The sequence below is a fragment of the Andrographis paniculata genome, unplaced genomic scaffold (genome assembly GCF_009805555.1).
Source record: "Andrographis paniculata isolate CXL003 unplaced genomic scaffold, ASM980555v1 Contig49END, whole genome shotgun sequence".
In the NCBI taxonomy this organism is placed as follows: domain Eukaryota; kingdom Viridiplantae; phylum Streptophyta; class Magnoliopsida; order Lamiales; family Acanthaceae; genus Andrographis; species Andrographis paniculata.
In genome coordinates this window covers 133,173-147,707 of record NW_026137583.1, presented here as the reverse complement: position 1 = coordinate 147,707, position 14,535 = coordinate 133,173, and the positions used below count along the sequence as shown (strand labels likewise).

The window sequence follows — 14,535 nt, the reverse complement described above, 5'->3', positions numbered from 1 at the left end:
GTCGGGCGAAGAACGATGAGACAGCCGATACGGAGGTCGGTCAAAAGAGGAAGTCGGGGGAAGAAGGATGAGACGCCCGATATGGAGGTTGGTCAAAAGAGGAAGCCGGGCAAAGAAAGATGAGACGGACGATACGGAGGTCGGTCAAAAGAGGAAGTCGGGCGAAGAAGGATGATACGGCCGATACGGAGGTCGATAAAAAGAGGAAGTTGGGCGAAGAAGGATAAGATGGCCGATACGGAGGTCGGTCAAAAAAAGAAGTCGGGTGAAGAAAGATGAGACGGCCGATACAGATGGCCGATACGGAGGTCGGTTAAAAGAGGAAGTCGGGCGAAGAAAGATGAGACGGCCGATATGGAGGTCGGTCAAAAGAGGAAGTCGGACGAAGAAGGATGAGACGGCCGATACGGAGGTCGGTCAAAAGGAGGTCGGACAAAGGGAAAGGTCTATTACTTGGTTGTTTAATTAGGTGGCTTGTTAATCGTTTGATCGGTTGGCCGGTCATTTGGTCAAACAGTAGTTCAGTCGCTTGAGATGGCGGTCAGTTGGTCGCTTGATGGAGCGACCGATGAGCCGTCCGGACGAATGGTTGTTCAGCCAATTGAAGGGACTGGATGGAAGTTGCTTGAATGGGCAACTGATTAGTCGTTTGGTCTAGCGACCAGTTAGTATCTAGATTGGTCGATTGGTCAAAATCCGATGGCAGCGGGGCAAGTTGTTACGTACGAAATATGTGGGCCCGTCTCTGGGTTCATCGGGTGGCTAAGGGATTTCTCGAGACAGTCGGTCAGTCTGCAGTCCGTGTAAAGTTTGCTGGGCGGTTGAGTGATCGTTCGGGACCAGCTGTCATTTAAGGAGGTAAAGTGCCAGGAGATGGTCGGTCGAATCAATTGGGTTCGGTAATTGATGGGAGCGGTTGGTGAAACAGTTAAAACACGTGTCAATGGAGGAGAAATTAGAGGGCGATTAACAGCAGTTGCTATAACCAACCAGACGGCGTTTTGAAACGTTTCCTAAGGAATATTTAAACATTCAGGTCCCTCTTGGGAAAGGGATCTTCAATCTTCAATCGATTTCAAATTCAGTGAATTATTTTTGAGGATCACCATTTACTTTTTCAGTCTGTAGTATTTATTTTACTAGTTTACTTATGTATTGTACGGTGTCTAAAAATTTTTAATCTCAGACATTTATTTTATCAAATTCGAAAATAATCTCTATTTTCGAATTTTACTTTCTATTGTTGTTATTGTTGAAAAAATCTATCAACTCCTACTCTTCTTTTGCATCTTCCATCATTTCCATAATTCCATCCATTTTAAAATTCACACACGAGAACTCGTCCACTCGCCCCGAAAGTTTTCTTGAGATAGTATGAAAATATAATCCTGTTTTTCCTTCATCCTGGCAGCAAAAGGATCGAAAATTTGAGGGACAACAACATTCTAATGCTACTTTACCATAGGTGTTGGCTTATAAATGATAATGCAAGAATTGAAAGCAATTTAAGCTAAGGGTGAGAAGCAATTATATTAATTATTCGGTCCTGAACAACGTAACCAACCATCTTTGCATATAATATCATAGCATATATATATAGCATAGTATAGCATTCCTCGTTACAGAAGAAGCTAGTGGTAAATGCTATATATTCTCATTCTCTACAGAAGCAACGTATATACCTCCAAATGCAAAACTAACTAAAGCAACAAACCAATTAGTTTAGTTTAATTAATACATCTTCCCCTGGGGCATTCTTTGCATCTTGGCACAGTACTCGAACAGACTACCATCGTAGCAGCGCCGGATGGCCTCTTTCGGGAGACAGCCGCCTTCATCCCGAGCAAGGACATACAGAATAGCCCATTCCCCCTTGTTTGCAATCCTGCATGCAGCAGGTAATTCCATCAACAGATTAATTAGGATCGATTGCATATATGATGATACAAATTACCATATATAAATTAATAGTATAAATTAAAGAATGATTTGACTATATTATATATTCAATTCACTTCACTTGAGATATATATACCAGCCAAAGATATCAAATGCATCTCTATTGCCTTCCGTCATCTGCCACAGCTCCCGCAAAGTAAGCTTGTCGGGGAATGTCCGTGCATACTTGCTGAACATGTTCTCGAAATTCACCGGAGAATACCTGAGCGCAGCGCAGATCCAGTTAATTAATTAATATAATATGGCCAGATTCAGAGGACTGCTTCACATGATCAATTCGACATGATACGCACCTTCCTTCGTTGTCATAAGTTCCAGAATCGCTTCCATGCTTCGCCCTATGGACATTGTACAGGTATATAGGGAACAAAGGAGAAGGAATCCAACCCTGTTACGAGTTACAGACCAATTAAAATTTGATTTGTATTTGAGGTATGATCGATAGTCATCGGACAATGTCGAAAAAATGCTAAAACTATAAAAAACCTAAGTAAATAAATAAATCGAAAACTGTAACGGGTTGCTCACCGGGAGGGTGGGATAGCTCAAACCCACATTAATAAAAATGGCCAATAAAAGAGACGCAAACATATTGAACCCAACTTGGCGTAGGCCTGTACGTACATGGAATCAAATCGCATGTATATATTTTCAATGATACTAAGCTAGGTAGGGTAGGACGAACCAGCATAAGTCTCCCATGGATAGATTATTCCGTCATCGTTCTGATCAAAGAAAGCACAGTGTTGCTGCAGCACGCTCAAATTATGATGCATGTGCCCGGGAGTTCCGTACGGATGATCCATGTCGGCTGCAACCAGCCCTCTCGCCATATCTTAATTAATTAATTAATTGGTGATTTAGTCAAGTGTATCCATATAGATATATTCTAGGAGGAGTAGCATGCAACAAGCTAGGAATATAACTCACAGGGCTTGGGAATTGAATTTTCCAAATCAGTCCGCACTGGGCGGTCCATGGTCACCGGAGCAAGCGGTGCCACCGGCGAGAGCTCAGGGCTTCTTCCCACCGTAGCACCATCCACAATCATCGCCATCTCTCTACCCGCTCGCTCGCTTTTGTCACCGGAAGCTTCTCGATCCGTCACCGACTAGGACAAGGCGATATACATATATATCTATACAAACGCACGTGGAGGTTATATGAATCCGCACGTGGCAGACATGCAGAGGAGCAGTTGCACGGCTCCATTGCTAACACTTTGACACGTACACACCATTTTGTTTTCTATTCCTGTATCCAACAACATGTTTTATAATCCACACGGGCGGCATGCATGTACTGCGTCGTTGCGGTGGGGATGTATTTGTTTTCGCATATGCTTTGAGGACATTTTACTCCTTAAACCAAAGATTTTCAAAAGTTTGGAAATTTTGAAAATTTAAAAATATAAAAAATTTATTTTAATACCATATTTTACAAAAATATTAATAATATTAAAATTTTAAAAATTATTATTTAAACAAATATTTGAAAAATTTGTATTTGTTTAGTGAAATTACTTGAAAAGATATTTATATGTGAGGTATAAAAAATTATATAAATAATATATATAAAAATAATAAATATGTGGAATATATTAGTTTTTGGAAAAATATATTTTTGAAAAATTGTGGTAAAATTGATAGCTGATAATAATAATAAAATAGAAGGAAACCAATTAGAGTTTTTACTGACATTTATTGGTCCACTCAAAAATAAATAATAGTATTCAATTATTTTATGTAAATATTAGAGTGAGAATAAGTCTTGGATTAATAAATTCTTGTACACTTATTTAAAAAGGCTAACTTCCGAAGCGTAGTAAGATCACAGTTATAACGACAACTTGTTAATGAAATAAATGCAGAGACCAAAGCAATAAATGACAAGTTATTTGTTTACCCGGTTCGGATATAAACCATCCTACATCCGGGGATACCAATCCAGGAGAGGTTCATTAATCAATGCTGATTAAGAACAAAAATACCCAAATCTCCTTCAACTCAAACTACAAGTTGATTACCTAGGAAATTCCCTCCACAGACATACGTTGTCACAAACGCATACTGACAACTAACACATAGCTGGCAACTCAAATTCTGAATGTTCTCCTGATCGCAACTCCGATCTCCCTTCGACCAACGAACTTCTCCGGCAAAATAATAGTGTATAACACTCACTCAAAGCATTGAGATGGGAAGGGGAGAGGTTGAGAGGATTGATACAATATTTCTCTCACTATACACTCTCTCAAAACCACTTCTCTGCTCACCTTTCTATCAACCGAGCTGTAAGTCCACCGCAGCATGGAGTTGACATGCAATTAATCTCTTGATACAAATAAGGTATGTGTGTATCTAATCACTTCTGATCACAAGAGGACAAATTCAAAATGTTCATTTAAAAAGACAACTTGATTGGACTTCACAAGCTGAGTCAAATGTTGTTGTTTTTGGTAACTAACGACCACAGCAGCAAAAAAAGAATTTTGTCAATATGCCAAAAATAGATAAAAGAGATTTTAATCAACTTAACAATGATAAAATTACATATTTATAATTTAAATTTTATCACATAAATATATAATATATTTTAAATAATATTAATCAAGTTACTTCAAAAGTTTTAAGTTTATTTCATAGCAGTGTTTTGGACTTCAAAATTCTGAATTTATGTTATATTTAACATTCTTAATATTTGTGAAGTACTAAAATTTTAATTTATTCTAAAGCCAGTTTTGTGGGTCTTACAATTTTCAAAACTCAATCAAATATAATATTTTTGATATTTAATAAAATATACGAGAGTAAAATTTTATCTCATTCAATATCATAATTATTAATTTTAATTTCATTAAAACTTTTGTTTTAATCAATTTTAGTTTCGTTAGGAACCCAAAATTAATAATTATGATAATAATTATCAATTTTTCCCTTTAGCTTAAAAATATAACAATTTTTTATTAAAAGAATATATTACAAAATTTTAAAAATAAAAAAATTTCAAATATATTCCAAATTAGTATTATGACTTTCAAATGAAACTATAATACTACAATTATTTTTTATTAATTTTAGTATCCCAAATTTCCGAATCCGTTCAAATATCTGAACTGTATTCTATTTCTTTTAATTAATATTATTATTCTTTGATTAGTGTTTAATAATTTAAATTAAAATTATTTTTAAGAAAATAAAAGGTAATTATAATACTATAGAAACACACAACTACTAACATTACTTATTGCTTTCCATATTCTTCTTTGTTTCCTTATTCCTTTCTTTTTCTTCTCTCACCCTTCTCCATTCTCCTTCTTCTTCCTATTTCTCTTCTTTCATCTTCTTCTTTTCTAGACGAATACGTCGTCACTGCCGCTCATTCATCTTCGCTTCCTTCTTCCTTTTTCCTCTCTTCTTCTTCTTTCTGTTCTTTCTCTTCCTTTTTTTCTTTTTTTTTTTTCATTTCCTTCCTCCTCAGTTTTGTCATTTTTCTCCATTTTCTTCTTCCTCCTCCTTTTCCTTCTTCTTCTTTGTCTCCTATTCTTTTGCGCATTCATTTCATTCTTCTTCTTTCTCATTTTCTCTGTATCTTTCTCATTCAAGGCAGTCGGGCATTAACATTTGAATTTGTAATTTTTATTTTGAATTTGAATACATTAACTGTGATTTTTGGTTAGGAATTTGAAATTTCTCAATGGTGGAAGCGGAGGGTGCCAGGCAGGGCCGTCTCGAACTTATTTTGAGCCCTAAGCAAAAATAAAATATAGGACCTATAAATACATAATTAAAATATATTTTAAAAATAATACCACTGACATTGGTGTCGACTGAACAAAAGTTTGAAGACGGTCTGACATTGTCGATTTGAGAAAAGAATATCAAATGTGGATTGTCTGGATGTTCGAAAAGTGAGAAGGACTGAGGGAGAGTGAAAGAAAGAGAATGTGAGGCGGGTTTGGTTTGAGTGAGTGAGTGGATGCATTGGGGGAGAGTGTGAAGGAGAGAAGTGCAAGCGACCATTCAATTTGGAAAGAAAGAGTAAGATATGGTTAGGAAGTAGAGATAGAAAATAATATATGATTAAAGTTTAAAATTTTATTTTAAAATTAAATTGGATACTTATAAAGAAGAAGAAAATATAAACTAAAAGTGAAAATGTAATTTTAAAATTTAAAATTTAATAATAATAATAATGAGTAACATTTTAAAATTTGGACCCTTTTTTAATTAGAGTTCCTGAGTAGTTGCTCACCCTACTCCTGCTAAGAGCCGCCTCTGATGCCAGGTACTTCACCGGGAGGATGCTTCATGAGCTGTTTGAGAAGGGGCTGGCTGGAGGACGTTCCATAGCTAGGAAATCATAATATTTCCGAAGCCATAATCGCCGAAAAATTTCTCTAGCAACCCTATTAAGGATTGATTTTTTAAAACTATTTTGAGAATTGATTCAGAAAGTAAAAACTAAAAATAAAAATATATCCTTTTGGATTCTAGACCCACACGCTTCGTCCTTGGACCTATTTGGAGATGGCATCGGAAATTCCAAGCCTTCTTTCGTTTCCTTCGGAAGATCCGGGACTCTTTAAAATAGCTTCAAAAATTCTGAATCCAATTGAATGGAAACAAGTTCCTCTTGTTGGTTACCTTTCTGATGCTAATCTTAAGTTTTTTAATTGTCTCAAAACCTCTTTAACATCAAAACCAAATTTCTGAACCAAATAAATTTTTTTTTTGAAAGTGATAATTTTAGTAAAATATTACACTACAAAAAAAAATTCTGTCACAACTGACAAAATTTTCATCACAATTCCTGTCATGGACCGAAATTGATCAACTACACAATACACGGAATAAACTAACTAAACGGAACTAACTAATAAACAACGAGAAAGAACAAACAACTAAACAAAACTAATTAAGCAAGAAGAACGAATTAACTAAACATAATGAATAAAGTAAGGAAAAAAGATAATCGAAAGAGAAGCAAACCTAAGTAAGTACTAACGTAAGTACAACCTGATAACCTTCTAGCATTGAACCATCCTCTACGAAGGCACCACCTCGGTCGACACTTTGGGGAGCTCTTCCCCCTTCCCCAAATGCCACGAACTTGAGGCTTTATACTCAAACCCGAATTTTGGAACTAAACCCCATGGAGGATGCAATATAATTGTATTCCATGAAATATTAGACTAAAAGAGAAAATATTGCTATCAAGCATAACTTTCCATAAAGGAAATTATCATAAATGATCAAATATTCATTAAAATATATTTAGTTGGTGTGTTTTATAAAGAACCCAAAGGGACTTATTTATAGGAGTGGGAAAGGGGGATAGTGAATATGTTTTCCAAGGTGGGATAAATATAATATCCCAATGAGTGAGAACAAAGCCTAATGGTCCCCCCCCATGCATGTCAGAAGCAAGTGACATTCTCTATTATATATATGTATGTCCTAAGAGATGGTCCCCCCACTTATGCATATGCAATGCAACTTTAATGTAAATTACATATTAAACCCTCTATTTTAGCATACTTCTAGGTTTGTACAACTTGTCCGTTATTTTTTCCATTGAGGTGTTGCAAGCTCCAACATCGGCATCCATCGACAAGTCTTCGGCTATTGCAACATGGCTTTAATTGCTTCTCAACTTTCAAACTTCATCATCAAACCTTGTAATTTGTCAACACATACTTTCTCTCAGGTTCTCGAAGCTCGCTTGATAGGAGGTTTTGGATTTGCGAATCTTGATGTTCGGACATCCATGTCATTCCCTCCCCCTCCAGAAGGTTGAGCCATCAACCATTGTGCGTCCTCATCCGTTCGAACATTGGATGGTAAATCATAAAGAAATTCTAGTAAAGAATTGCATAAAAATAAAAAGCAGCTCCCTTGTTGATCAAAGTCACCTTTTTTTTGCTGAAAATCGGTAAGTGAGAGTAGGATGTTGGAACCCTTATAAGGACCAATTGCGATCGGAACCTTGTCTTGTCTAGTGCATTTCATATCACCACTAGAATGCATCCATGAAAAATGGTGGGAAGATGAATGTTGTAGATTTGGAATCCCATCTGGTCTATCATAAAGCAATTAACAATATCGGTGCAACTTCCAGTATCAACGATCATCGATGCTCGCTTTCCACCAATCTTCCACCAGCAAGGCACAAATTCTCTCAATTCTCCTTAACCCAATCAACAAATAATTCCGACTCATTGGGAATAGCATCAAGCATTCGCAATACCACTAGTGACTCACCCAATAGATCTTCTTCAAGTTTTCTTCATTCACTTGGAAAACTTCATCCTCTCTAGCCTTGACCTCATATTCCCAAATATTACACTCATCATCGGAAAAAAGTACATTTTCTCCATCATCATAATGCGTAGAACCACCTATGTTATCTGAGTCATTGTCTGCATTGCAATGGAGCTCAAGTATATCTTGTACGTGTAGGTCCGCTTAAGTCAGCGCATCGTCCATTTTTCCTCCTAACTCTTCTTTCATCTCTCTTAGAAGTTTACTTTGTTCATTTAATGTAGTTAAGATATCGTCTAAGTAAGCCATACATGCACTAACGCGAACTAATATATATATATATTGAAAATAGTCCTCACAACCCACCCTCTCGTACACTCGTGTATACCTCTCGGCAAATTAGTAGAGTTTCCGAGCTCTTTAAGTGTGCCTTGATGGAGTCATAAAGATGGAACCTGAGTGACGTACACGTTTAAAGTGGACAAGAAACTTTAAACACGACTCAATCAAAGAAAGCATAAGATAATGCCAATCATGCAATGCAAAGAACCAAGCTCGTACATTTATGGACTAATGACCAAAAGCGCACAACACACAAATGTTGGAACTATGCAAGTCAACAACAAACACATTGATTCAGATCTCAAGAACCACAAAATCACCACAAAGACTCGTACCGTTATAAAACGTGTCAAACGAATATGGCAAACACACACTACAAAAAAAATTGGAAATTGCAATGGAATATTGCTACGGAATACAATCTATTGCAAAATTGCAACGAAACTTGCTAGGCAATAAAGAAATAGTCTCAATTGCGATATGTTGTGAGAGAATACTGCAATAGAATAGATTTATCACAAATATTTTTGAAATTACACAAGGAATATAATATTCCGTTGCAAAATTGCGACGGAAATAGCAACATATTAAATTTGTTGCAGATTTCTTAAAAATTATGCAACGAATAAAATATTATGTTGCAAAATTACGATGAAAATAGCAATAGATTAAATCTGTTGCAGATTTTCCAAAAATTACGCAACAAATATAATATTCCTTTGCAAAATTGCGACAGAAATAACAACAAATTAAATTTGTTGCAGAGTTCAAATAAAAAAAATTAATTTTTTAATTTTATAAATAATTTAATAATTATTATTTTTAAAATTTTTAATTTAATTTTTAAAAGTTTAATTTTTAATAATTAATTTTATTTATTTATTAAATATTTTTAATTTTTAATTTTTTTTATATATTTTTATTAATTTTGATTTTTTACCAAATTTGCCATAATTCTCCCTTGCGATACTCACTCGCTAATTCTCACTCGACGCTACTCACTCGCAAACAAGCTTAGATTTGCCCAAACGGTTCAAACCATCGATTACGATTACAAACCGCCGGTTACGGTTTGTCAAAATATCAAACCGAAACTGAACTTTCCGAATGACGGTTTCAGTTACGATTTGATGGTTTCGATTATGTTTATAAACCGCCCATTTATATATAATCATTTTTAATAATTTTCTTTTTTATTTTATATTTTTCTAAAAATTTGAATTTTATTTAAAAATAATTAAGTTTCATTTTAATTTTATTTAGATATATTTATTATATAAAAATGATATATATGAATAATTAATTAAATTATTACAATATAAAAATAATTAAAATAATAAATATAGTAAATAATTAAATTATAAAAATATTATAATAGATAATAAAATAATTTAAATTATATAATAAAAAATTATAAAATATAAAATATAAATAAAAAAATATTAATAGTATTATTATTTTTTAATATTATTAATAATTATTTATATTTATTAATATTATTATTGTTATATTTTAAATTTTAATTATAAATATAATAATATTATTATAATATATACATAATTTAACCCTAATATCTAATGAATACTTAGACATTCACATCCATGCTCCATGGATGCCGCAGCCGCCCTTGCACACAGGTTCTTCTCTTCCTTCGGACGCCGCAGCCGCGCCTGCGCCCGCACACACAGGTTCTCCCTCTTCCTTCCTTCTTCCTCCCATTTCTTTCCTTTCTCCTCCTTTCCTCCTTTCCGCCTTTTTTCTTCTTCTTCTTCTTCTTCTGTTGTGCGCCTGCTTGCCCCTGCCATTTCGTGGGGAATCTTATCTTAATGTCATACAGAGGTTTGTGCAGTAAATTCTTATACAAATACTAGTTACTGTGAATAGCTCAATTATCAAAAAGCTTTGATTATATTCATCTGTTTTTTCTTAAATCTTCAGGTTGGAGCCTGTAATTATCGAGCTTGAACGACAACGCGGTCTAGTTGTGGTGGTATCACACCAGGTAATACATTTCAACACTTGAATAAATTTGCATTGCCAACACACTTCTAACAATATCATATTATTCTTTTTTTGGTGGGATCATAGGCAGTGTTGAGAGCTTTGTATGCTTATTTTGCTGATACTGTTGATTAATCTCTTCCAACTTGCAGGTTTTTTCTGCTTTTGGATTTGTTCAAAAAATAACCACTTTTGAGAAGATAGCTGATTTCCAAGTGGGGTATCTTGTAGACTGATTTGTTTTAGAATGGTATTGTTTTTTTGGGTAATTAGTGATCTCTGTTGTTCACTATATCCTTGTTCTTCACTCATCAGGCTCTGGTGCAATTTCCTGATTCAGAGACTACCTTTTCTGCGAAGGATGCTCTTGATGGAAGAAGCATTTCAAGGTGATCTGGATTTTAATATTTGGCTTTGGATATACCCCAACTGTTATCAATACATTGGGATTCGGCATCTTTCAGAAGCTATTCTAAGAATCTGCTGAAGGGGTACATGCATGATCCCTAGCCCACTTCACCTCTCCCCGATTAGTTATTTCTGATAACCTTTACCTTTCATACCTTGGACCACTGTAAATAATGTTATCTTGAATGTTGGGGTGGACCTAGATTGCTACTTCAAATAGATTTTGGGTAGGATAGAGCCCTATCTTCAAATGCATGAGGTTTTTAGTGACTAAAATGACTGATACTAGATGAAATGGTTTTTAAGTTGTGAAAATTGTTCAAGTTCTGATTGGCCACACTGTTCATGTTCAAAAGGATTTAATTGAAGTTATTCCCCATCTACTGGATGCTTAGCATGTTCTTCCCCACTTCAAAAACATCGATAAAAGATCTCAGCTAGTTTCTCCTGATTTCCAAGTTCCTCAATTTTGAGGCTGTGCTACAAACAACTGTTTGAGATCTTCATTCATTCACTGCATTTCCTAAATTTACTGTTTTTCTTTTGATGCTTGTGTTTGATCCAGGTATGTAATTCAAGAGCTGGGGCCATGCTCGCTTAGGATCACATATTCTGCACATACGGGCTTGAGTGTTAAATTCCAAAGTCATCGTAGTAAGTAATTGAGCCTGATTTTAGGATCACATATTCTGCACTTTTTATGTGTATTAGTATTTAGAAATATTCAAATATCTTATTCTATGCATTAATTCAAGGATTATACCAACCCGCTCCTTCCTGTTGCTCCTTCGGCTATGGATGCTAATGGCCAGGTAACAACAAAATGAACTGTTTATTTATTATGAATTATTGTCTCTCTGTTGTCCTAGATGAAAAATTAATGTGATCATGTTGTGTTAACTTCTGAGATTTTACCTATATGGCCCATTGATTTTCACGTTGCTTTTCCTAAATGATATATTCTTTTTCGTAGATCATTCTAGCGTGTGGAGAAATTATCACTTGTTTAAATAGTATATTGCAACATTGATTTCTTGCAATTGTTATAGTTTCCCATTGCTAATTGATGCTCTCTCACATCTAACTTTATTTTGTTCATGCAGGTCAGTTTTGGAGCACCATCCATTCATAGGTCCGAACCCGATTCAGATGGTGGTAGTGCTCCGATATCATGATATTTTATCATTACAAGTGTTTTAGTTACGACCTTAGTTCTTTTGGTATGATATTATGGTAACTTGAATTAGATTTATACATTTTTCTAATATGTGTTACTTGCGGTACTCATACTAAATACATTGTGTTTTTGGTCTATTGATAGTGTTTAAATTTGAAAATTTTATATGATTTCAACTAGTTCTTGTATCTTTGATAAGATATATTAATCGAATCATTAAATTTATTGATTATGGAGGATTGAATTAATATTTTTGAGATAGATATTGAAAAAAAAATTAACAAGAAATGAACAAAAGAAATTGTAAAAATTGCGACGGAATTAACAATAGTTATATTCTCTCGCAATTTGCTATTCTATTTGCAACGGATCTTGCAACATATATATTCTTTTTTAAAATGCGTTGCAAAAACTTGCAACAGAATTAGCCACAGATCTTTTCCATTACATTGCACTATGATAGAAATATATTTCTGTAGTAAAATTCCGTAACAAAATATTGCGATAGAAATGACTGTCACTAATTCTATTGCAATTCTCTGCAACGGAAAATTTTAATTGTCACATTGGGTTACTACAATAATATTTACTACAACTTCCACTTGGTCGCAAGTTTCGTTGCAATTGAAAGTTTTGACAGAAATTTTGTCAGTTGTGACGAAATTTTTCGTAGTAATTTGTAATTTTTTTTGTAGTGACAAAATCTTGCCAAACTCGAAACCTCAAAACTGAATAACCAGATGTCAATTACAAATTCACAAAAACTAATTAATATATGTTCTTCTCCACTTCACAAGATTTCCAATGACATATCATATGAAAAAAACGGAGCTAGTATGAGAAAATTACAACTCAAACAAGATTACCGACAAAATTGCCCTAATCCTCCCGCTCAATTTTTTTTTTTATATCTTGGTTTTTTTCTTTTTTACTTTTTCATGGAATGCAAGGCCTAGGCAAAAAAATATATTAACAATAACTCTTTACACTTCCCAAATAACATCCAACTCAAAATTAATTCAACCTCACTTTAACAACAATGAACTCAACAACCCGCAAACTTCCAAAACGCAAACAAAAGCAAACTTGCAAAACTCAAACAAGAACAAACTCGCAAAACTCAAACAAGAGCATGAAGTGTACAATTAAAATCACTCTTCAACAAATTCACAAGTTTGAGTTCATTTAATGCATATGAATGTGAATGTATGGTACATGATGTACACTAGGAAGCCTAGAGGATCAAATCATCTACAATAGAAGGCCAAACAAAGACAAAACTTGAGATCAAATTTATGTCAAGGATATGCAATAAAAAGCTCAACTAAGAACCTAGAAGAATGAATTAAAAAGAGAAGATATCGAGGGAATATTTTTTTGGAATTTTTGAAATAAAGATAGTGTAAATTGATCAAACTACTATGATACCAAAATTAAATAATATATGTCGTGGATCGAAATTGATCAACTACACAAGACACGGAATAAACTAACTAAATGGAACTAACTAATAAACAACGAGAAGGAACAAACAACTAAACAAAACTAATTAAGCAAGAAAAGAACGAATTAACTACACATAATAAATAAAGTAAGGAAAAAAGATAATCGAAAGAGAAGCAAATCTAAGTAAGTACTAACATAAGTACAACTCGATAACCTTCTAGCATCAAACCATCATCTACGAAGGCACCACCTCCGTCGACACTTTGGAGAGCTCTTCCCCTTTCCCCAAATGCCACAAACTTAAGGCTTTATACTCAAACCCGAATTTTGGAACTAAACCCCATGGAGCATGCAATGGAATTGTATTCCATGAAATATTAGACTAAAAGAGAAAATATTGGTATCAAGCATAACTTTCCATAAAAGGAAATGATCATAAATGATCAAATATTCACTAAAATATATTTGCTTGGTGTGTTTTTGACACAACCCAAGTAACTAAACTATACTAGTCGAAACTTAAAATTAAATTCAAATGAAAACTAAGTAAATAAAGAGAGATATTACCGTTGTCTGATTCATTGATCAATCGGATGTGAACCTAAGTGTTGCCTAAAACCAACACCTCTAAACCAATGGAGACTCGAAAGATTTGGCTAGAAACTCCGGTCAGTTTCGTAAGCCACGAACCCAAGGAATCAACCCAAGGACCGATTTGAGAATGATACGCGTTTGAAAGGGAAACCCTCACTCACACACTAATTCCAATATAATGGAATGAAGAAGAAAAATTTAATTGATATAAGTTTCAAGATGTCTTATAGGGGGAGGCTAGCTAGGAAAAAGACTCTACAACCAATATGGCACAAAAGTACACATTATTTAAAGCCCACTAATTTAAAAAAAGGTAAAATTGCTCATAACTCTCCCATGGTTTCG

At 34.3% G+C, this 14,535-nt stretch overlaps 2 protein-coding genes across 2 annotated transcripts; one reads left to right on the top strand and one right to left on the bottom strand.

Moving 5' to 3' along the window:
* Positions 1–1,494: 1,494 nt before the first annotated feature.
* Positions 1,495–3,076, bottom strand: LOC127252785 (peroxygenase-like). The gene is made up of 6 exons (XM_051277100.1): positions 2,890–3,076; positions 2,645–2,794; positions 2,488–2,573; positions 2,253–2,347; positions 2,036–2,161; positions 1,495–1,885 (listed from the first exon to the last, which is right to left on the bottom strand). The coding sequence occupies exons 1-6, from the start codon at positions 3,014–3,016 to the stop codon at positions 1,732–1,734; spliced, it is 738 nt and encodes a 245-aa protein (XP_051133057.1). The 5' UTR covers positions 3,017–3,076; the 3' UTR covers positions 1,495–1,731.
* Positions 3,077–10,176: 7,100 nt separating this feature from the next.
* On the top strand, positions 10,177–12,238 carry LOC127252811 (uncharacterized). Its single transcript, XM_051277141.1, has 7 exons — positions 10,177–10,403; positions 10,503–10,566; positions 10,718–10,785; positions 10,881–10,954; positions 11,539–11,627; positions 11,729–11,785; positions 12,077–12,238. The coding sequence occupies exons 1-5, from the start codon at positions 10,177–10,179 to the stop codon at positions 11,544–11,546; spliced, it is 441 nt and encodes a 146-aa protein (XP_051133098.1). The 3' UTR covers positions 11,547–11,627; positions 11,729–11,785; positions 12,077–12,238.
* The last annotated feature ends 2,297 nt before the right edge of the window (positions 12,239–14,535 follow it).